Source organism: Myxine glutinosa, chromosome 1 (genome assembly GCF_964187855.1).
Source record: "Myxine glutinosa chromosome 1, kmMyxGlut1.1, whole genome shotgun sequence".
Lineage (NCBI taxonomy): Eukaryota > Metazoa > Chordata > Myxini > Myxiniformes > Myxinidae > Myxine > Myxine glutinosa.
In genome coordinates, this window is record NC_136261.1 from 4979199 (window position 1) to 5004867 (window position 25669).

General features: G+C 41.6%; 1 protein-coding gene across 1 annotated transcript; it reads left to right on the forward strand.

Annotated features, from left to right (window-relative positions):
• Window positions 1–1586: 1586 nt before the first annotated feature.
• Window positions 1587–19313, forward strand: LOC137416242 (endonuclease domain-containing 1 protein-like). Its single transcript, XM_078778560.1, has 3 exons — window positions 1587–1736; window positions 11533–12342; window positions 17906–19313. Exons 1-3 carry the CDS (start codon window positions 1642–1644, stop codon window positions 18069–18071), a joined length of 1071 nt encoding a protein of 356 aa, XP_078634686.1. The 5' UTR covers window positions 1587–1641; the 3' UTR covers window positions 18072–19313.
• The last annotated feature ends 6356 nt before the right edge of the window (window positions 19314–25669 follow it).

Genomic DNA, 25669 nt, shown 5'->3' on the forward strand with positions numbered 1-25669 from the left:
ACAAGCCAAAATCCTTCTGGGAGAATGTCCTCTCGACAGATGAGACCAAATCAGAGCGTTTTGGTAAAGCACATCATCTCTATGTTTACAGAAAACAAAATGAAGCCTTCAAAGAAAAGAACACCTTCCCTACAGTCAAACATGGAGGAGGTTCAGTGATGTTTTGGGGTTGCTGTGCTGCCTGTGGCACTGGTTGCCTTGAATGTGTGTATGGCATCATGGAATCAGGAGATTACCAAGGCATTTTGGAGCGCAATGTTCAACCCAGTGTCAGAAAGCAGGGTCTCCGTCAAAGGTAATGGGTCTTGCAGCAGGACATTGACCCGAAACACACTTCAAAAAGCACCCAGGAATGGTTCAAGACAAAACGCTGGACTGTTCTGAAGTGGCCAACAACGAGTCCAGATCTAAATCCCATTGAACACCTGTGGGGAGATCTGGAAACAGCAGTTGGGAGAAGGTGCCCTTCAAATCTGGGAGAACTGGAGCAGTTTGCACAAGAAGAGTGGGTCAAGCTGCCAGTAGAGAGGTGAAGGAAGCTCATTCATGGCTATAGGAAGCGCTTGACTGCAGTTATTTTGTCCAAAGTCTGTGCTACCAAATATTAAGTCTCGGGTGTCAATAATTTTGTCAATGCCATTTCTTTTTATTTTCTGATTTAAACGGACATATTAAGTTCTGAATCAAAAACAAAGGTTCTGTAATATTAACAGTGACATAAAGAATTGTGGAGACCAAATACTTTAATCAATTTCAACTTATTTTTAGCGAAAATTGTGTTATTTGGAAAAAGTGCAAGGGTGCCAATATTTTTGGCCAGGACTTTACATCCACCAATTAACAGCGATACACTGTGTTACCTGATGAGACAACCTCATGTCATGATCAAACATCACTCCAAAATTTCTGATACAAGGGGAATGAGGGATCTCCTGACCATTGAAGGTGAAGGTATCATTATAAACTAGAACGGCACTCAGTAGAGAGCAAACCTCCGCCTGGTTGGCCATATCACTCAATGGCGAAGAATCAATAAAAAAAATTATATGAGCTGGATCCGGATCTAGATCTTCACCAAAATTTAATCGGTTCTTCCTTGTCAGACACATAACCTGTCCAACAAGTTTCGTCCAGATCCATCCATAACTGTTTGAGATATCCTGCTATGTATCGTTTTTGGCTCTATCTCCCAATGGTGAAGAATCACTTGAAAAATTACAGTAGCCGGATCCGAATCCGGATCTTCACCAAAATCTAATCATTTCGTCTTTGTCATACATGTGACCTCTCTGCCAAATTTCGTCCGATCCGTCCACAACTTTTTAAGATTTTTGCTCACAAACGGACAAACGGACAGACAAGGGTGAAAACATAACCTCACTCCACCTTTGGTGGTGGAGGTAATTAATCTCTCCATCATCTTGATAATAATCCTCAGTGATATCTCACTGTATCTCAGCCATGTTGATGTGTTTTTACATGGGTTGAATGTTTCACAACAGGAAATTGTATGACGAACGAGACCGACATTTCACCATCATGTGCATCTGTGGCGTGTAAAACCATCCCCTCTTCACTTCTTCATTTTACATTGGTCAAAAAAAGGAAATTGCATTTGTTCAAACCGGTCATGCAGCTTGAATGTGGCGAGATGGGTGGGGTCAACTGAAATGTTTAAAAGGAAGATTTCACGTGTCAACAAGTCAGGAGATCTCCATACCCTGGAACAAGAAAAGGTGAGCGAACATTATTTTGCATTGAATATATATATATATATATATATATATACATATAAACATATTTACATACATATATATAGATACATAAACACATACAAATATATATAAATATACATACATGTATATGTACATACATATATATAGATACATAAACACATACAAATATATATAAATATACATACATGTATATGTACATACATGTGTATGTATATATATATAGACAGTGCATTCAGAAAGTATTGAGACCCCTTCACTTTTTTCACATTTTGTTATGTTGCAGCCTTATGCTGAAATCGTTTAAATTCATTTTTTCCCTCATCAATCTACACTCAATACCCCAAAATGACAAAGAGAAAACAGGATTTTAGGAAGTTTTGCAAATTTATTAAAAAGAAAAAACTGAAATATCACATTGACATAAGTATTCATACCCTTTGCTATGACACTTGAAATTTAGCTCAGGTGCCTCACATTTATCTTGATCATCTTTGCGATGTTTCTCCACCTTGATTTGAGTCCACCTGTGGTAAATTCAATTGATTGGACATGATTTGGAAAGGCACACACCTGTCTATATAAGGTCTCACAGCTGACAATGCACATCAGAGCAAAAACCAAGCCATGAGGTCGAAGGAACTGCCTGCAGAGCTCAGAGACAGGATTGTGTAGAGGCACAGATCTGGGGAAGCCTACAAAAAAATTTCTGCTGCATTGAAGGTTCCCAAGAGCACAGTGGCCTCCATAATTCTTAAATGGAAGACGTTTGGAACAACCAGGACTCTTCCTAGAGCTGGCCGTCTGGCCAAACTGAGCAATCGGGGGAGAAGGGCCTTGGTAATAGAGATGACCAAGAACCCGATGGTCACTCTGGCTGAGCTCCAGAGATCCTGTGTGGAGATGGGAGAAACTTCCAGAAGGACAACCATCACTGCAACACTCCACCGATGTGGGCTTTATGGCAGAGTGGCCAGACGGAAGCCTCTCCTCAGTGAAAGACACATGAAAGCCCACTTGGAGTTTGCAAAAAAAGCACCTAAAGGACTCTGAGATTGTCAGAAACAAGATTCTGTGGGAACAGAATTTAAAAAACAACCCCTCAGCACGTACATACGTGAGGGGTAGGTGCAGACTGGAAGTTTGGAACGATTACACCTCACCACCACGTAATTGAAAACACCTCACCACAAAGTAATTTAAAACACCTCACCACCACGTAATTGAAAACACCTCACCACCAAGTGATTCGAAACACCTCACCATCACGTAATTCAAAAGACCTCACCACCACGTGGTTCAAAACTACCACCACGTTATTAAAACCACTTCACAACCACGGAAACAAAAGATTCAGGGAGTAGTTCAGTGACAACACAGACACTGCCCAGATATATAGATAAATAGATAGATGACTGTACCTGAGTTGCTGTGTTGTCATGGTTTACACCAATCATAATTCAAACAATTATTTTTGCACCCTTTTTGTGGATGAGAGTGTTTATTGTTGGTAGAATCTAGTTTTGCACCCTTTTTGTGGATGAGAGTGTTTATTGTTGGTAGAATCTATTTTTGCACCCTTTTTGTGGATGAGAGTGTTTATTGTTGGTAGAATCTATTTTTGCACCCTTTTTGTGGATGAGAGTGTTTATTGATGGTAGAATCTATTTTTGCACCCTTTTTGTGGATGAGAGTGTTTATTGTTGGTAGAATCTATTTTTGCACCCTTTTTGTGGATGAGAGTGTTTATTGTTGGTAGAATCTATTTTTGCACCCTTTTTGTGGATGAGAGTGTTTATTGTTGGTAGAATCTATTTTTGCACCCTTTTTGTGGATGAGAGTGTTTATTGTTGGTAGAATCTATTTTTGCACCCTTTTTGTGGATGAGAGTGTTTATTGTTGGTAGAATCTATTTTTGCACACTTTTTCTGGATGAGAGTGTTTATTGTTGGTAGAAACTAGTTTTGCACCCTTCTTGTGGATGAGAGTGTTTATTGTTGGTAGAATCTATTTTTGCACCCTTTTTGTGGATGAGAGTGTTTATTGTTGGTAGAATCTATTTTTGCACCCGTTTTGTGGATGAGAGTGTTTATTGTTGGTAGAATCTATTTTTGCACCCTTTTTGTGGATGAGAGTGTTTATTGTTGGTAGAATCTATTTTTGCACCCTTTTTGTGGATGAGAGTGTTTATTGTTGGTAGAATCTATTTTTGCACCATTTTTGTGGATGAGAGTGTTTATTGTTGGTAGAATCTATTTTTGCACCCTTTTTGTGGATGAGAGTGTTTATTGTTGGTAGAATCTATTTTTGCACCCGTTTTGTGGATGAGAGTGTTTATTGTTGGTAGAATCTATTTTTGCACCCTTTTTGTGGATGAGAGTGTTTATTGTTGGTAGAATCTATTTTTGCACCCTTTTTGTGGATGAGAGTGTTTATTGTTGGTAGAATCTATTTTTGCACCCTTTTTGTGGATGAGAGTGTTTATTGTTGGTAGAAGCTAGTTTTGCACCCTTTTTGTGGATGAGAGTGTTTATTGTTGGTAGAATCTATTTTTGCACCCTTTTTGTGGATGAGAGTGTTTATTGTTGGTAGAATCTATTTTTGCACCCTTTTTGTGGATGAGAGTGTTTATTGTTGGTAGAATCTATTTTTGCACCCTTTTTGTGGATGAGAGTGTTTATTGTTGGTAGAAGCTAGTTTTGCACCCTTTTTGTGGATGAGAGTGTTTATTGTTGGTAGAATCTATTTTTGCACCCGTTTTGTGGATGAGAGTGTTTATTGTTGGTAGAATCTATTTTTGCACCCGTTTTGTGGATGAGAGTGTTTATTGTTGGTAGAATCTATTTTTGTGGATGAGAGTGTTTATTGTTGGTAGAATCTATTTTTGCACCCTTTTTGTGGATGAGAGTGTTTATTGTTGGTAGAATCTATTTTTGCACCCTTTTTGTGGATGAGTGTTTATTGTTGGTAGAATCTATTTTTGTGGATGAGAGTGTTTATTGTTGGTAGAATCTATTTTTGCACCCTTTTTGTGGATGAGAGTGTTTATTGTTGGTAGAATCTATTTTTGTGGATGAGAGTGTTTATTGTTGGTAGAATCTATTTTTGCACCCTTTTTGTGGATGAGAGTGTTTATTGTTGGTAGAATCTATTTTTGTGGATGAGAGTGTTTATTGTTGGTAGAATCTATTTTTGTGGATGAGAGTGTTTATTGTTGGTAGAATCTAGTTTTGCACCCTTCTTGTGGATGAGAGTGTTTATTGTTGGTAGAATCTATTTTTGTGGATGAGAGTGTTTATTGTTGGTAGAATCTAGTTTTGCACCCTTCTTGTGGATGAGAGTGTTTATTGTTGGTAGAATCTATTTTTGTGGATGAGAGTGTTTATTGTTGGTAGAATCTATTTTTGTGGATGAGAGTGTTTATTGTTGGTAGAATCTAGTTTTGCACCCTTCTTGTGGATGAGAGTGTTTATTGTTGGTAGAATCTATTTTTGCACCCTTTTTGTGGATGAGAGTGTTTATTGTTGGAAGAATCTATTTTTGCACCCTTTTTGTGGATGAGAGTGTTTATTGTTGGTAGAATCTAGTTTTGCACCCTTCTTGTGGATGAGAGTGTTTATTGTTGGTAGAATCTATTTTTTGCACCCTTTTTGTGGATGAGTGTTTATTGTTGGTAGGATCTATTTTTGCTCCCTTCTTGTGGATGAGAGTGTTTATTGTACAATGGCAGAGTTTATAAAGTGGGTGGGGCTTAGCAAAAAGGGAGCGGAGCTTAACAAAAGTGGGCGGGGCTTAGTAAAAAGTGGGCGCGTCTTAACAAAAAAGTGGGCGGAGCTTAATAAAAGTGGGCAGAGCCGACCAAAAAGTGTGTGGCACTGAAGGCGCTCAAACAAGAACATTGAGGGAGGTTTATCATTTTATCTTAACTCAGTTAAAATATCTTAACAAAGAACCAAACTCAAACATCTTTTTTGTTAATGTATTAGATGGTGATGGTAGTGGTAAGATAATTAAATTATTTCCTACGCATAAACAAATATTTGTAGGATCGATGTTTGAGTGGTCTACTCGGGATCATTGATAGTAAGAGTAAAAGGCCCATAAGACCAAGGGGGGAAGGAATAGAGGTGTTAAGGGGAAATGAAGAAAAGTGATGGTGAGAGTAAAATTTACATGTCAGTGAATGGAGATTTGGGGGTGTCCCAGGAACAACATTTATCATCTACTCACGTGCATGAACCGTGTGTTGTGCCTCGCGTGCTCAACGTTCACAGCGATGAGAGCGCTGTGTCGCGCGGGTGACGGGCATGAGAATGATCGCGCAAGGCTCGAGTGTGTGTGAACGAAGCATCCGCTTGTGCGCGCGTCCGATGGACCGTGGAGCTCATGGCTCCGCCAATGAAATACAGGTGTCTCTCTCACCGCAATTTACGTGCCAAAGCGCACATTTACAGTGTGATTTTAACTCCATTCTCGATCGATGAAATGCAAAATCATGTTCGCATACCAATGCTATGTACGTGCGTTATGTACATACCTATGTACGTATAAGTGTGTCAATCATGCATCAGGCACAATTGGGTGCGCGCTGCACGCTCTCGGGTGAGCGACCATCAGAATCCATGAGCCCTGTATCACGCGATCGGCCGTGCGCACTGTACACTGGTACATGTACATTTGCGCGTATATATGAACAGGGCTCAACAATTACAGCTATGAGAACGCTGAATAAAAGTAATCGAGAAATATTACGCAATACAAGGCACGCTGCCACGTGCAGCGCCGTGTTGGATGTGAAACCCGTGCGCCGTAGCCGTGAGCATGGTGCGTGCGGTGAGCCTCTAAAATCGTAAAAAAGTCAGATAATCGCTCTAGATATGTGTTCCTTGCATCCTATTCAGTCACACCAGGTTCAGTTTTTGCGGACACTTTCTGAGGTGGGCAAGATAATACACAGAAAAACGCTCCATACCTTGAAAAATCGGACGTTTTCGAAGCGAATACGATGGGCCAACCCCCTCCAGCGTTGCAACCACGTACAAGGCCAACACTTGTCAGGGAACTTTGTTGTGACATCTTTTTTGGACACTTCTCAGCCAAAAACTCAATGAGACTCATGAAAACTCACTCAGTTTAAATATAGATTTATTTAAATCTTGCAAGGAATATTTACACGAAAATACAGTTACACTTTATCTATTTTTGCACCCTTTTTGTGGATGAGAGTGTTTATTGTTGGTAGAATCTATTTTTGCACCCTTCTTGTGGATGAGAGTGTTTACTGTTGGTAGGATCTATTTTTGCACCCTTTTTGTGGATGAGAGTGTTTATTGTTGGTAGTATCTATTTTTGCACCCTTTTTGTGGATGAGAGTGTTTATTGTTGGTAGAACCTATTTTTGCACCCTTTTTGTGGATGAGTGTGTTTATTGTTGGTAGTATCTATTTTTGCACCCTTTTTGTGGATGAGAGTGTTTATTGTTGGTAGAATCTATTTTTGCACCCTTTTTGTGGATGAGTGTGTTTATTGTTGGTAGGATCTATTTTTGCACCCTTCTTGTGGATGAGAGTGTTTATTGTTGGTAGGATCTATTTTTGCTCCCTTCTTGTGGATGAGAGTGTTTATTGATGGTAGAATCTATTTTTGCACCCTTCTTGTGGATGAGAGTGTTTAATGTTGGTAGAATCTATTTTTGCACCCTTCTTGTGGATGAGAGTGTTTATTGTTGGTAGGATCTATTTTTGCACCTTTCTTGTGGATGAGAGTGTTTATTGTTGGTAGAATCTATTTTTGCTCCCTTCTTGTGGATGAGAGTGTTTATTGTTGGTAGAATCTATTTTTGCACCCTTTTTGTGGATGAGAGTGTTTATTGTTGGTAGAATCGATTTTTGCACCCTTTTTGTGGATGAGAGTGTTTATTGTTGGTAGAATCTATTTTTGCTCCCTTCTTGTGGATGAGAGTGTTTATTGATGGTAGAATCTATTTTTGCACCCTTTTTGTGGATGAGTGTTTATTGTTGGTATCATCTATTTTTGCCCTCTTTTTGTGGATGAGTGTGTTTATTGTTGGTAGAATCTATTTTTGCCCCCTTTTTGTGGATGAGTGTGTTTATTGTTGGTGGAATCTATTTTTGCACCCTTCTTGTTGATGAGAGTGTTTATTGTTGGTAGAATCTATTTTTGCACCCTTTTTGTGGATGAGAGTGTTTATTGTTGGTAGAATCTATTTTTGCACCCTTTTTGTGGATGAGAGTGTTTATTGTTGGTAAAATCTAGTTTTGCACCCTTCTTGTGGATGAGAGTGTTTATTGTTGGTAGAATCTAGTTTTGCACACTTTTTCTGAATGAGAGTGTTTATTGTTGGTAGAAACTAGTTTTGCACCCTTCTTGTGGATGAGAGTGTTTATTGTTGGTAGAATCTATTTTTGCACCCTTTTTGTGGATGAGTGTTTATTGTTGGTAGAATCTATTTTTGCACCCTTTTTGTGGATGAGAGTGTTTGTTGTTGGTAGAATCTTTTTTGCACCCTTCTTGTGGATGAGTGTTTATTGTTGGTAGAATCTATTTTTGCACCCTTCTTGTGGATGAGAGTGTTTATTGTTGGTAGAATCTATTTTTGCACCCTTCTTGTGGATGAGAGTGTTTATTCTTGGTAGAATCTATTTTTGCACCCTTTTTGTGGATGAGAGTTTATTGTTGGTAGAATCTATTTTTGCACCCTTTTTGTGGATGAGTGTTTATTGTTGGTAGAAGCTAGTTTTGCACCCTTTTTGTGGATGAGTGTTTAATGATGGTAGAAGCTAGTTTTGCACCCTTTTTGTGGATGAGTGTTTATTGTTGGTAGAAGCTAGTTTTGCACCCTTTTTGTGGATGAGTGTTTATTGTTGGTAGAAGCTAGTTTTGCACCCTTTTTGTGGATGAGTGTTTATTGTTGGTAGAAGCTAGTTTTGCACCCTTTTTGTGGATGAGTGTTTATTGTTGGTAGAAGCTAGTTTTGCACCCTTCTTGTGGATGAGTGTTTATTGTTGGTAGAAGCAATTTTTCCCCCCTTTTTGTGGATGAGTGTTTATTGTTGGTAGAAGCTAGTTTTGCACCCTTTTTGTGGATGAGTTTATTGTTGGTAGAAGCTAGTTTTGCACCCTTCTTGTGGATGAGAGTTTATTGTTGGTAGGATCTATTTTTCCCCCCTTTTTGTAGATGAGTGTTTATTGTTGGTAGAAGCTAGTTTTGCACCCTTCTTGTGGATGAGTGTTTATTGTTGGTGGGATCTATTTTTGCACCCTTTTTGTGGATGAGAGTGTTTATTGTTGGTAGAATCTATTTTTGCACCCTTTTTGTGGATGAGAGTGTTTATTGTTGGTAGAATCTATTTTTGCACCCTTTTTGTGGATGAGTGTTTATTGTTGGTAGAAGCTAGTTTTGCACCCTTTTTGTGGATGAGTGTTTAATGTTGGTAGGATCTATTTTTGCACCCTTCTTGTGGATGAGAGTGTTTATTGTTGGTATAATCTAGTTTTGCACCCTTCTTGTGGATGAGAGTGTTTCTTGTTGGTATAATGTAGTTTTGCGTGCGTGTACGTACGTGCGTGTACGTACGTACATGCGTGTACGTACGTACGTGCGTGTACGTACACCATTCGGGTACGTATGTGCGTGCATGTCTACATTTAATAAAATTCATTTTCTCGGCAACCGTTGGTCCGATTGACATGAAATTTTCACCATAGGAGGGCCTTCTCCTTTAGAATATTGTGGTGAATATTATGACGTCACAGGTTACGTGGTACGGGCGCCATCTTGGAAAAACCCAAACATTTTGCACCTCTATATCTCAAAAACAACTGCACATAAATAATTGACACGTCTCATTGCGAAGAACTCTCCATGCGGAATAACATATGTGAAAGATGACGTCATAGGTGCCACCGTTATGACGTCATAGTTCGACAAGTCAAAAACTTTATCCGATCAGGATGAAATTTCTTGAGCATCTTCTCGGTACATATTGATGCAGAAATAAAATTATACTGACGTCGTAGGTCACGTGGTTCTGACGCCATATTGTTTTGTGTGAAAAGCCTGAAAAACCACTAAAATCCAATTTTCTCCAAAACAACTGAACAGATCGAGGCAAAACTTTGCAGGCAGAATCGCATACCCATGACGAACAAAAAAGTCAGCGAGCATGACGTCATGCATCACATGGTTTTGGAGTTATGACGTTTTTAAGCATAAACTTTGAAAACCTAGCTCCTCCCTCATTTTTGGTCTGATCGAAGGGAAACTTCACAGACGTGTTCAGCATATCAGTCTACTAAAATGACCTTTTGGAATTTGTGATAGGTGACGTGCTTTGGCAGATATAAATAATTAAACGAAAATATTTAAAAATTTATAACTCTTGAACCGCTTCATTGATCACCGTGAAACTTTATATTATGGTAGTATTATGGTATAGAGGTAATGAAGTGTAACAAGTGTGTAAAATTTCAAGATGATTAGATGTACGGTCTGGAAGCTAGAAGTTATTTCGTGAAGAAGAAGACTTCTGGAGTGGGCATGGAATTAATTATCACACTTCAAATGACGAGCAGGGGGTCATTTTTACCTCAAATAAAATTCTGATTTCAGATTTGTCAATCGTTGAGTTATATTATATAACAGTTATATTATATAACACAAAACCAAAACAGATTTGGCGAAATTCCGACAATTTTTGACGAAAATATAACATTTGTGTCTGCATTTCAGTAAAGTAAAGTGTGTGCCGTGTCAGCATTTAAAAAATTGAAACGTGGCTCATTGTAAATAACTCCATTTGGGGAATAGGTGTTGTTAATGACGACGTCATTGGTGCCATAATTATGACGTCATAATTCGACAGGGCCAACGCTTAGTCTGATCAGTTTGAAATTTATTGAGCATGATCTATGCAACAATTATTTAGAGAATATAAATTTATGATGTCATCGCTCACGTGGTCTGGCAGCCTTATTGGATTTAAAAAAAAGAAACGTTCAAAAACAGAAGAGTTGGCTCACACCAAGTTGACTGCGCAGGGTAAGTATTCTATGAATACCATCTAGTTATAATACTTGTACTAAGTTTGATTTAAATCCATTCAGCTATTCTCAAGTTTTCACATTTTTACCTGACATGACCTCTTGACCCGAAAATATAAGCAGTTCATGTTTACATCATTTTACATACCTGTACGAAGTTTTAATTTAAAGCCCTTCAGCTGTTCATTCGTTATCACATTTGTACCTGACATGACGTCTGACCTTTGGCCTTTGACATCGGGACCCCAAATATATAATCAGTTAATCTCTACATCATTATACATACCTGTACCAAGTTTGAATTAGATCACTTCAAACGTTCTCAAGGTATAGACCAGTTACAGACTTTGACCTTTGACCTCTTGACCCCAAAATCTAATCAGTTAATGTTTACATCATTCTACATAAGTGTATCAAATTTGGTCAGAATCCCATTACTGGTTGACAAGTTATCATGGTAACAAGATTTTAACTTACATGACCCCTGACCTTTGACCTCGTAACCTGAAAATCAAATCAGTTCATCTTTACCTCATTATACATACTTGCACCAAGTTTGACTAAGATCCCTTGAGTCATTCCCAAGTTATCGCGGTAACGACAACCTATCCGGACGGACAGACGGACAACCTGTAAACATAATGCTTTCGGCGACTTCGTCAGCCGAGGCATAAAAAACAAAAAAAAACAGGAGTACCTCCACCAGGTTATTAACTGTGATCATGTTTCCCACACAGAGATCTTCTGCTGCCTTGTGTGATCGTCATCATGACTCCAAACCTGCTTTCCATTGTCATCATCTTCAGCATGTCTCTTGGCATCCCAGCCATGGTGTTCCAAAGCTGGGATGAGGTACCACCTGACTGTAAGAAATTCTTTTTGAATGGCATTCCACCAAAATATAGAAACCCTGGAAAAGGCGTGAAAATTATTTGCCAGAAGTATCAAAACCTGTTCCACTTTGTGACGCTGTACGATACACGCAACCGCTTGGCCCTATACTCGGCCTACAAGGTCAATCCAGGGTCAGGTACTAGGCCAAACTATTGGATGGTGGAACTCGGAGGTCTTGGAACACCAGACAAACGTTGCAAATTAGGGGATGACATGGATCCATCAGGGTCGTTCAACATCCCACTTCGACCGCATTTGCACACCCCAGATCGATCGTGTTTGCCAGTTTCTCAAGCAATCAATGAAGACTACGCCAATAGTAATTATGATAGGGGTCACCTGAATCCGGTCATGGCGCAAAATACACAGGTGGCTAAAGAAGCGACATTTACACTCACCAATGTGGTCCCTCAGGTTAAGGAATTCAACAACGGTAAATGGCAAAATGCAGAGGAAAAACTCTCTATATATGCAAAGGAATGCAAGAAGCGAGGAGGTGAGACGTTCGCGGTGACCGGTGCTGTAAAAGGACGTTATTCCATCGGCTGTGGGGAAGACTGCGGGAGTTGGAAACCGCCCAAATCAATCAAACCAAATAAGAACAAACACCGAGTCAACATCCCCACCATGATGTGGAGCGCAGCTTGCTGTCGGTGAGAATGAACCCCAAACCAATCATCTTCTATTTCTATCTTTACCTTTATAATTTTTAAATTATTTACCAGCAAAGGTATTTATCATGTGTACTCTTCCCATATTAATTATCGACTTGAAAGGTGAAGTTATCAGGTGTTTTTGAAAAGCTTTTATTCAGTTGTTTCCGTCGTGTTGATGACAAGTAGGTTAAAACCAAGGCAGTGCTGTCCCAAATTGGTTACGATTTAAAAACATGGAAACATTGCTCCCATTTGGTGGTGATTCTTAAAATAGGCCAAACATCAAGTGCACCATTCTCAATACAGAATCGGTCCTACCGAGGAAGCTTATTACCTGCGCCACCGAAGGTGGACCAAAGGTGGAGGTGATGTTTTCACCCCTGTCTGTCTGTTTGTCTCTTTGTCCGTTTGCCAACAAGATATCTCAAAAAGTCATACACGGATTCGGACGAGATGTAGCGTATGTCACATGGACGAAATGATTCAATGTTGGTGAAGGTCCGGATTCGGATCCGACTACGAGAATTTTTAAGTGATTCTTCACCATTGGGAGATCGGGCCAAAAACGATACATAGCAGGATATCTCAAAAAGGGTGTGGACGGATTTGGACAAAACTTGGTGGACAGGTTGGGTGTGTGACAAGGACAAATAGATTCGATTTTGGTGAAGATCTGAATATGCATTCGGATATGATAATTATTTAATTTTAAGTGATTCTTCACCATTGAGAGATAGGGTGAAAAGCGAGATATAACATGATATGAAAAAAAGTTATGGACGAGTCATGAATAAACTTGGTGGATGAGTTTGTGAGGTGACAAGAACAAGCCGATTCGATTTTGGTTCAGGTCCAAATCCAGATCCAGCCCATCAGTGGATACAAAACGTAAATTGTTCAGCCTGGAGGAGGTATTCTCTCTACCGAGGGTCGTTCTAGTTTGTGAAGAATCAAATCCCAGACTGGTCACCATTCCCACTGGAATGAGAGTGCGGGATGGGGTGCTGCTGATAGATCTCATCCTCTTCACAAAGGACAACGTGACATCAAACATACACCGACTAATGCTGGAGGATGGGAAGCCCAGTTTAACATACATCTGGATAGGAAGCCCAGTTTAACCTACATCCGGATGGGAAGCCCAGTTAAACATACATCCGGATGGTAAGCCCAGTTAAACATACATCCGGATGGGAAGCCCAGTTTAACATACATCCGGATGGGAAGCCCAGTTTAACATACATCTGGATGGGAAGCCCAGTTTAACATACATCCGGATGGGAAGCCCGGTTTAACATACATCCGGATGGGAAGCCCAGTTTAACATACATCCGGATGGGAAGCCAAGTTTAACATACATCCGGATGGGAAGCCCAGTTTAACATACATCCGGATGGAAAGCCCAGTTTAACATAGATCCGGATGGGAAGCCCAGTTTAACATACATCCGGACGGGAAGCCCAGTTTAACATACATCCGGACAGGAAGCCCAGTTTAACATACATCCGGACGGGAAGCCCAGTTTAACATACATCCGGATGGGAAGCCCAGTTTAACATACATCCGGACGGGAAGTCCAGTTTAACATACATCGGATGGGAAGCCCAGTTTAACATACATCCGGATGGGAAGCCCAGTTTAACATACATCCGGATGGGAAGTCCAGTTTAACATACATCGGATGGGAAGCCCAGTTAAACATACATCCGGACGGGAAGCCCAGTTTAACATACATCCGGATGGGAAGCCCAGTTTAACATACATCCGGACGGGAAGTCCAGTTTAACATACATCCGGATGGGAAGCCCAGTTTAACATACATCCGGACGGGAAGTCCAGTTTAACATACATCCGGACGGGAAGCCCAGTTTAACATACATCCGGACAGGAAGCCCAGTTTAACATACATCCAAGGGGGAACGCCTCACACATTGATGTCTCGCCCTGCGTTTATAGCAAGGACGGGATTCACACCCAGCAGAGACAGCTCTGAAGTGAATGTGATACGACTAGCTTGTCCTGTTTGCCTCCCTGTTATTTTCCCTGGCCAACTTTGGTCTACAAAGCCAGCCGCCGACTGGGCATTGTGCATCATGCAAATCTTTCCTTGCACACCTGTCTTATCCACCTACAAGGCCTTCATCCATAGGTTGATGAAGTACTGCTCTCCCAAAGTCCTCCCTGTAAAGTTTGGAGTACCAAACTTGGCAGGAGGACGAAGAGTCACACAATGAAGGTTGTAGCGAATTCATTTAGATTTACCCCCCTTCCCAATGGGGGTTTCCACACCAATGGGGTTGCGTGTTGAGGTGTATATCTGTGATAAGTTGCTTTATTGTGGTGTATTTCCAAGGCTGCTTCGAATAACAAAACTAATAATAGCATAATATTAATGTTATTACAAAACAATATTAATAGTAATAATGTCCCCCCTCCCCAAAGTGTTTTTCCTCCTTGAACAAACGTCACTACCAGAAATAAAATATTATAAACCACAAACATGTATGATTAGCTTTTTAAACAGTCGCTACTGCTGTTTAACACTAAACTGAAAGGGAGGAAATCCAGGATGTGTTTATTTACCAAGCAGCCAGCAACGCTTGCCAAGCCGGCCGTTCCTTATCAACGGTGCTGAATGGAGTGCTTGCTCGAATGCTTAAACCACTTGGTGAGCACTTCACAAGAAACTTGATAAATTGACAACCCCGCCCCCCCCCCAACCCCGCCCCCCCACAATTGACAACCCCAAGACCATCAAGACAATGAAGACCCAGATGACCTTTAAAGACCAAGAGGACCCCAAATAACCCGAAGACCCAAACGACCCAGAGAACCCAAAAGACCCTGAATACCCAAAAGACTCAGAGAGGCCAAAAGACCCGAAAGACCCCAAAGACATAAAATACACTTAAAGACCCCAAATAGTATTAAAGACAATGAGGACCCAAAAGATCCAAAATACCTCAAATACCCCCTTGTATTAGAAATAAATTATCACCAATAATATCACCAATATTAGAAATAAATTTGTTCAAAATAAATGTTTGCATTATGATTGGTGTAAATCATGACAACACAGAAACTCGGGTACAGTTAGGGCATTATCCTCAATTTAAACAAGCCCGTGCCTCTGTAGTGACGTGCGGTGAGGCAGCCAAACCACAAGTGATCTATAAAACAGAGATACACCTTCCTTTGCTATTCCCTTGCTTTTTACCTTGATATTCCCTTCCTTTGCTATTCCCTTGCTTTTTACCTTGATATTCCCTTCCTTTGATATTCCCTTGCTTTTTCCCTTGATATTCCCTTCCTTTGATATTCCCTTGCTTTTTCCCTTGATATTCCCTTCCTTTGATATTCCCTTGCTTTTTCCCTTGATATTCCCTTCCTTTAATATTCCCTTGCTTTTTCCCTTGATATTCCCTTCCTTTGATATTCCCTTGCTTTTTCCATACTCCACCTCATATTTACAATTTCATGGCCAGTACCTCTTCCTCTTCTGAAACCTGATCAACAGGTGTTTCTCCCTTTATTAAATCTTCAATTCTGTGTTGAATGATCTTCAGTAATATGTCACTCCAATGTGAAATCAAGACAATCCTTCAGCTCCAATATGAAATCAAGACAATCCTTCGGCTCAATTGTGAAATCAAGACAATCCTTCGGTTATTTGAACATTTTCTTCGATCCCCTTTCTTTGTCAATGGTATGTACACCGACAGCTTCCACCTGTTCGGCCAAACAATCCTGCTCCAGATCGATGGACAGATGATACCTGTTAAAGTGGTTATTGTCTCCTCTCCAACTACCTCAAAGCGTTATATTGGAATTTTGTCGATACCAGCTGATTTTCCACTTACCAACTTCTTTCAGGGCTCTCCGTACCTCACATTCCATCGCTATTGGTTTTTGTTCATATTCTCTCTTCGAAGATCGCATTGCTATCTCATTTGTATGTAATACAGATACACATAATTAAGCAGCATAATTAAGCCTTTGAAGGTCACGCAGTTTAAGCAGCCAGATATGACCGAGCGAGATTATCAGAGTGCTTACGCAACCCTTCACCCCCACTCAGCGATACACAGTATGCAAATGTATCCCAATACAGCAAAGCAATGCAAGTTCAAAAATGAGGACAAATCCTTCACTCAGGATAAACCAAACCGCAGAATATATGACCAAGCCATACAAGAAGAAAAAAAGGAAAATTCCATGCACATGTGGAAATAATAATTCATTAAAGAAGAACAGACAGGCACCGGAACGAGACATCAATCAAACAAACATCCAAATCCAACAGATATCCCGATCTAATCCCAAAGGGTGGGGGTCAGGGGGCTGCGTGGGGGGAGGAGTAAGCAAAATAACAAAATAATATTTGCCCAGGTATAAAAAAAAAATAAAAAAATTGTGATTGAAAGATAATTATGGGGAAGGGATTCAAGCCTGTTTTGGATGACTCCACCGGTCCCGTCCCAGTCGCCAAAGATGGCTTCTTCACCTTCCTCTCTCCTCCTCAGGTCATGTCCCCACACTCCATGACCCATTCGGTCCGCACAACTCCTCCAAAGCTTGCAACACCAGGAAACAGCACCTTTCCTCTGGTTGGCGAAGATGATACTCGCCAAGCACTACACGCTTCTGCGCTCTCCCGTTTTGCTATCCGACGCCTCATAGGCCTTCTTCCTCACTAGTTCCGCACGTGTCCCTCCTACGCGAACCGTGCCTCCCACTGCCAGCCCTCGGGAGGGATCACCGAAGTTCTCCACATATGGTTGATTTCCCTGCTGCACAACCGGGCACTTGTCCCTCTCTTTGTTGCTGCCTTTCACTTTTCCTGCCAACACTCTCGCCGGCAAAAAAAACTCCACACCAGCCACGTGCGCATCTTCCTCCTCCCTCTCCTTCATTTCCTTCTCCAGCCATGCACTCAGTTCTCACCCATGATATTATGAAGAGGCCTCGAAGGGGGAAACGAAGGTAGCCAAGGAAGGTTTTTAAAAAGAAGAATGAAAAGAAAACTAAGAAAATAAATAAAAAGGAGTTATTCTGGTCCCACAGCCAAACCGACAGTCCATGGAGATACACCTCGAGTGTATCTTCCTTATTGCACAATCCTTTCACAATATTATCGAACACAACAAACCCCATGAACATAACACATAGCAAGAACTCGGGGATTATCTAATTGGTGAACGATTTACCGACAAATACAATGATCACCTTAACTACCGACGACAAAACGGGATGGTGTAAGATTGGAACAATGGAAGAGACATTCAAACAGCAGCACATCACTCACACCTTGAAATTGGACACCTTCCCTGTTTTCCTGTTTCCCTCACATTACAGGCTCATGGCCAAGCAATACCAAGGCCGTTAAAATAGAAACTAGGCCTGTTCTCTCGTTTTCTCCCCATTCTCTCTCTCTCTCTCTCCAATTATGTGACTACCTTTCCAGGACCCCTTCCCCATACACCACCGAGGTGGTTGAAGGACTTGTGGTGTATTTTTGTATGATTTACTTGAAAACCCTCTCCCTCGCCCGACCTCCTAGGATAAACGGCGAGGTTGACGAGGAGCCATTTGTTTTCTGGGGAGCGAACAAGAAACAGAGCACAATACAGATGAAGAACACCTGGGAGGATCTACACAAGTTTGAGAATGATATTCTACAGCCTGACGCATCTCCGCGTGTAAAAGTAAAGATCTTTGAAGAATAGTCTTGGTCCCGGTCACTCACTCACCTTTGTAACCGCAAGAGGAACACCTGTTCACTTGGTAACAGTGGCCTTCCCACAAGGACCTCATCACCGGTCATGCTGGTTGTCATTCTGGGTGTGCTACACTGGGTCTTTCAACGATTTGAAAAGTTCACTTCACTGTTAAAACAAGAATGATCTTTCTGTATGGGATCATAACCGATTAATCAATTAACAATGATTTCATATGTGATAGAAAATATAAATCTAAATATTGATTTTTATTCCATTTTGGTGGTGGTACATTACAGATTCATCAATTAACAATGATTTCATATGTGATAGAAAATATAAATCTAAATATTGATTTTTATTCCATTTTGGTGGTGGTCCATTACGGATTAATCAATTAACAATGATTTCATATGTGATAGAAAATATAAATCTAAATATTGATTTTTATTCCATTTGGGTGGTGGGACATTACAGATTCATCAATTAACAATGATTTCATATGTGATAGAAAATATAAATCTAAATATTGATTTTTATTCCATTTGGGTGGTGGGACATTACGGATTAATCAATTAACAATGATTTCATATGTGATAGAAAATATAAATCTAAATATTGATTTTTATTCCATTTGGGTGGTGGTACATTACGGATTAATCAATTAACAATGATTTCATATGTGATAGAAAATATAAATCTAAACATTGATTTTTATTCCATTTGGGTGGTGGTACATTACAGATTAATCAATTAACAATGATTTCATATGTGATAGAAAATACAAATCTGAATATTGATTTTTATTCCATTTGGGTGGTGGGACATTACAGATTCATCAATTAACAATGATTTCATATGTGATAGAAAATACAAATCTAAATATTGATTTTTATTCCATTTGGGTGGTGGTCCATTACGGATTAATCAATTAACAATGATTTCATATGTGATAGAAAATATAAATCTAAATATTGATTTTTATTCCATTTGGGTGGTGGTACATTACGGATTAATCAATTAACAATGATTTCATATGTGATAGAAAATATAAATCTAAACATTGATTTTTATTCCATTTGGGTAGTGGTACATTACAGATTCATCAATTAACAATGATTTCATATGTGATAGAAAATACAAATCTAAATATTGATTTTTAATTCCATTTGTGTGGTGGTACATTACAGATTAATCAATGAACAATGATTTCAGGTGTGATATTAAAAATAAAGAGTGGAAATGTTCAAACATCTTTGTGTCTCAATTGTAATATTCACAAAATAAAACACGATTGTTGAAAGAAGTGAGAAACTAAAATTTCAAGAATCAAACACTGAACACAAACACCATATTGTAACATGTGTGTGGTGTGTGAATCAAACACTGAACACAAACCCCATATTGAAACATGACGTGTCAGTGGTGTGTGAATCGAACACTGAACACAAACCCCATATTGGAACATGACGTGTGAGTGGTGTGTGAATCGAACACTGAACACAAACCACGTATTGTAACATGACGTGTATGTGCTGTGTGAATCGAACACTGAACACAAACCCCGTATTGTAACATGTGTGTGGTGTGTGAATCGAACACCGAACACAAACCCCATATTGTAACATGACGTATGAGTGGTGTGTGAATCGAACACTGAACACAAATCCCATATTGTAACATGACGTGTGAGTGGTGTGTGAATCGAACACTGAACACAAACCCCATATTGGAACATGGCGGGTGAGTGGTGTGTGAATCGAACACTGAACACAAACCTCGTATTGTAACATGACGTGTATGTGGTGTGTGAATCGAACACGGAACACAAAACCCATATTGTAACATGACGTGTGTGTGGTGTGTGAATCGAACACTGAACACAAACCCCATATTGGAACATGACAGGTGTGTGGTGTGTGAATCGAACACTGAACACAAACCCCATATTGGAACATGACGTGTGAGTGGTGTGTGAATCGAACACTGAACACAAACCCCATATTGGAACATGACGGGTGAGTGGTGTGTGAATCGAACACTGAACACAAACCTCGTATTGTAACATGACGGGTGAGTGGTGTGTGAATCGAACACTGAACACAAACCTCATATTGTAACATGACGTGTGTGTGATGTGTGAATGGAACACTGAACACAAACCCCATATTGGAACATGATGGGTGTGTGGTGTATGAATCGAACACTGAACACAAACCCCATATTGGAACATGACGGGTGAGTGGTGTGTGAATCGAACACTGAACACAAACCCCATATTGTAACATGACGTGTGTGTGGTGTGTGAATCGAACACTGAACACAAACCCCATATTGGAACATGACGGGTGAGTGGTGTGTGAATCGAACACTGAACACAAACCCCATATTGGAACATGACGGGTGAGTGGTGTGTGAATCGAACACTGAACACAAACCCCATATTGTAACATGACGTGTGTGTGGTGTGTGAATCGAACACTGAACACAAACCCCATATTGGAACATGACGGGTGAGTGGTGTGTGAATCGAACACTGAACACAAACCCCATATTGTAACATGACGTGTGTGTGGTGTGTGAATCGAACACCGAACACAAACCCCATATTGGAACATGACGGGTGAGTGGTGTGTGAATCGAACACTGAACACAAACCCCAGATTGGAACATGACGGGTGAGTGGTGTGTGAATCGAACACTGAACACAAACCCCATATTCTAACATGACGTGTGTGTGGTGTGTGAATCGAACACTGAACACAAACCCCATATTGGAACATGATGGGTGAGTGGTGTGTGAATCGAACACTGAACACAAACCCCATATTGGAACATGACGGGTGAGTGGTGTGTGAATCGAACACTGAACACAAACCCCATATTGTAACATGACGTCTGTATGGTGTGTGAATCAAATACTGAACACAAACCCCATATTGTAACATGACGTCTGTGTGGTGTGTGAATCAAATACTGAACACAAACCCCATATTGTAACATGACGTCTGTGTGGTGTGTGAATGAAGCAGTCAATGTGATTTAAATTTGCCAGCCAATTAGGAGTGACGTCATGTGGGGTCATTTTAATTACACTGACCAGAGCAGCCAACGGTCAATCCAACAGTGAGGTGATCCAGGTGAGGTTATCCTCAAGGAACCTGCAGGACATTCTGTCCCGGTTTCCTCAGAAAACTCCGCACAAGATTCCATGAATTCCCTGAATAATGGAGCTGTTTGCCTTCGGCCCTTTAATCATTATTGCCATCTCAATCCTGATGTCTGTTTTCATCTCTCTTCCCTTGGAATTCTTAAATTCTCCCCTTTTTGTATTGTGTTTGGGAATGCGGTGCCAAACTCTCTAACCCCATTATCTTCACACCAGGGTCCACCCATACACCAGATCCAGGTTACCACACCCTCACCCCAGTATCCTCTCCATGTCATGTTCACACCAGGGTTCCCCCACACACCAGATCCAGGTTACCACACCCTCACCCCGGTATCCTCTCCATGTCATGTTCACACCAGGGTTCCCCCACACACCAGATCCAGGTTACCACACCCTCACCCCAGTATCCTCTCCATGTCATGTTCACACCAGGGTTCCCCCACACACCAGATCCAGGTTACCACACCCTCACCCCAGTATCCTCTCCATGTCATGTTCACACCAGGGTTCCCCCACACACCAGATCCAGGTTACCACACCCTCACCCCAGTATCCTCTCCATGTCATGTTCACACCAGGGTTCCCCAACACACCAGATCCAGGTTACCACACCCTAAACCCCAGTATCCTCTCCATGTCATGTTCACACCAGGGTTCCCCGACACACCAGATCCAGGTTACCACACCCTCACCCCAGTATCCTCTCCATGTCATGTTCACACCAGTGTTCCCCCACCACTCCTTTGTTTTCTTCACTCTGAGCCCCTTTTGGCATGGATGGTGTGTGCATGGATGGTGTGCGCATCTGGCACTGATGGTGTGCGCATGGATGGTGTACGTGTCGGGCACGGATGGCGTGTGCGTCGGGCACGGACGGGGTGCGTGTCGGGCACGGACGGCATGCGTGTCGGGCATGGACGGCGTGCGCGTCGGGCATGGATGGCGTGCGTGCTTGGCATGAATAGTGTGCATGCCTGGTATGGACGGTGTGCGCGTTGGGCACAGACGGTGTGCACGTCTGGCACGGACGGTGTGCACATCTGGCACGGACGGTGTGTGCGTCGGGCACGGACGGTGTGTGCGTCGGGCACGGACGGGGAGCGCGTCGGGCACGGACGGCGTGCGCGTCGGGCACGGACGGCGTTCACGTCGGGCACGGACGGGGTGCGCGTCAGGCACGGACGGGGAGCGCGTCGGGCACGGACGGGGTGCGCGTCGGGCACGGACGGGGTGCGCGTCAGGCACGGACCGGGTGCGCGTCAGGCACGGACGGGGTGCGCGTCGGGCACGGACGGCGTGCGCGTCGGGCACGGACGGCGTTCACGTCGGGCACGGACGGGGTGCGCGTCAGGCACGGGCGGGGAGCGCGTCGGGCACGGACGGGGTGCGCGTCGGGCACGGACGGCGTTCACGTCGGGCACGGACGGGGTGCGCGTCAGGCACGGACGGGGAGCGCGTCGGGCACGGACGGGGTGCGCGTCGGGCACGGACGGGGTGCGCGTCAGGCACGGACGGCGTGCGCGTCGGGCACGGACGGCATTCACGTCGGGCATGCACGGCTTGCGCTTCGGTATGGCCGGCGTGCGCGTCGGGCACGGACAACGTGCGCGTCGAGCACTGACGGGCATACGTGTCGGGCCTGGACGGCGTGCGCATAGGCATGGACGGCGTGCGCATCGGGCACGGACGGTGTGTGCATCGGGCATGGATGGTGTGCACGCCTGGCATGGACGGTGTGCACGCCTGGCATGGACGGTGTGCGTGTCTGGCATGGACGGTGTGCGTGTCTGGCATGGACTGTGTGCGCGTCTGGCATGGACTGTGTGCGCGTCTGGCATGGACGGTGTGGGCGTCTGGCATGGACGGTGTGCGCGTCTGGCATGGACAGTGTGCTCATTTGGCATGGATGGTGTGCGCATCTGGCATGGATGGTGTGGGCATCTGGCATGGATAGTGTGTGCATTTGGCATGGATGGTGTGTGCATTTGGCATGGATATGGGGGGCATCTGGCATGGATAGTGTGTGCATTTGGCATGGATAGTGTGCGCGTCTCGCATGGACGGTGTGCTCATTTGGCATGGATGGTGTGCGCATCTGGCATGGATAGTGTGGGCATCTGGCATGGATAGTGTGGGCATCTGGCATGGATAGTGTGGGCATCTGGCATGGATAGTGTGTGCATTTGGCATGGATAGTGTGTGCATTTGGCATGGATGGTTTGCGCATCTGGCATGGATAGTGTTTGCATTTGGCATGGATGGTTTGCGCATCTGGCATGGATAGTGTGTGCATTTGGCATGGATAGTGTGGGCATTTGGCATGGATGGTTTGTGCATCTTTCATGGATAGTGTTTGCATTTGGCATGGATGGTTTGCGCATCTGGCATGGATAGTGTGTGCATTTGGCATGGATAGTGTGGGCATTTGGCATGGATGGTTTGCGCATCTTTCATGGATAGTGTGTGCATTTGGCATGGATAGTGTGGGCATTTGGCATGGATGGTTTGCGCATCTTTCATGGATAGTGTTTGCATTTGGCATGGATGGTTTGCGCATCTGGCATGGATAGTGTGTGCATTTGGCAAGTGGTGTTTTATGTTAAACGTTTTCCAAATATTTTGTGCTTGAGTATATTCTTTATCGGTTATATGACATTTATTTAACTTGTTATAGAAACATTATTTTGGGGGAAGTTGTGAATCCATGTCATCATACGGGTATATTCCCTTTTGTGATAAGAGTTCAATTTCTATTTTTATCTGATATATACTCTGAAAGACACGGAAAGTTTTTCCTATTTGATGCCAAGGTAGATAATGGACTTGCTATAAATTTAAATGAGTCAAGAAACCTGATTTGAGTCGTATCATATATATCTTTACCTTTTTTTTCACAAATCCTATTTTTGTGCGGATTGTTTTTGTGAATGAAATGTTGTCCTGATGTGTGGTAGGAATTGCCGAAATGTTCCCATATGTCTTTGCTAGTTCCTTAATAAATAGATGTGTGTCATAATGAGCGTTGTTGTGAAGAAAGACTCGAATGAAATTGGGGGTTTTATCATTAAGATTACATTCATTGTGAGCCGGTCCTCTATATTTACCAGTGAGATGACAATCGTCTCTAACCTTTACATTCGTTGGATCATCCTCCAAATTTATTTTCTTATCACAAATATGACAGATACAATTTGGTTGGTTAAATTTTGTTTCTTCTTCTTTTGTTAGGGGGTTCATTGGTTTATTGGTTAATCTCATTATCTTTCTTAAGCGAAGACAGTCCTTTTCTCATCGTTTCATAAACTCAGAAGCCACATCTTCTCCTCTATAAAGTTCTTGTTTGTTGTATTTGTTACCAACGGATGATTTGATATAATAACAGAAACCACAAGGAGTATGTTTTTGATATTTATTCGTGGATGTTTCGTTTGGTTTTGAAGAAGCGTTATTTATCTTTTCAAGAACACATTCAAAGTCAGCATATATCACGAACGGGTGTTTTATAGTTTTATCGAAATCTTTGAATTTTATGTTCGAACCTTCTTCAGGTGTAATAATTCTGACGGCTTTATGTTTACAACAGAATTCTAAGTGTTTATTTAACGCTTCTTGGCTCCTGTGGGTGAGGGAGTGACATCGCAAAGAGGGGTATATTTTACCCTGATGTTGACTTGCTTGTGAAGAAATTAATCTTGAATTTTTTTGATGTAAGCGTAATGTGAATTTTCTCCTGAATTACAATATAAAAGGTTAATTTGAGTTTCATCATTTTTATCATTATCAGAAATGTACAAATTCTGAACGTTGTTTTTATCCGTTAGACCATAAACATTAATCGATAGATTATTCATTTTCTCAAATTTAGGAATATCTTTCATGGACATTGGAAATGGTAAACCAGTAACATTTAACTAATTTTCATATTTCTCATAATGCGATACCCTTTCGGGATGAATTCAATAGGATGTAGGTGTGTAAGAACAGACCAAAGAAAACATTTATGATCTTTGTTTTGAATATTAATAATTGCCGTTTTATTTTTTATCTCGCTTGGTAAATCAATGTAAGAAAGAAGAAGCTTTTAGGGGGTTTGATTTTAGAACATGTATATCGATGAAAAGTATTTTAGTAATAGTAAATCCACTACCCACAGGCGAATGATCTACCTGTTCTTCTTGTTCTATAAGTTTATCATAAACGTCCGTTAATAAGAACCCCTGGAGTGATGCGATAAAGTAAGGTTTTGTTCTCATATAGCGTTTTATAATAGGATCCCCTATTTCAGTATTTGGTTTTTTCAATTCCATTTTTACTCCCATATAAAATTTAAGGGGGTTAATCTCACCCAAAATATTATTTACATAGCTTTTAACGGTAGGTTTGACTGTTTCAACTGCCTCAGCTATTGATTTTGGTTCTGGGGGTGGTAAATTAA

Bases quoted from the DNA above. Each gene is read 5' to 3' on its own strand.
- LOC137416242 (XM_078778560.1), top strand. From the start codon at position 1,642: ATGTGGCGAGATGGGTGGGGTCAACTGAAATGTTTAAAAGGAAGATTT. The intron at 1,737-11,532 runs GTGAGCGAACAT...TTTCCCACACAG, and splicing joins ATACCCTGGAACAAGAAAAG to AGATCTTCTGCTGCCTTGTG. The intron at 12,343-17,905 runs GTGAGAATGAAC...CCGACCTCCTAG, and splicing joins TGGAGCGCAGCTTGCTGTCG to GATAAACGGCGAGGTTGACG.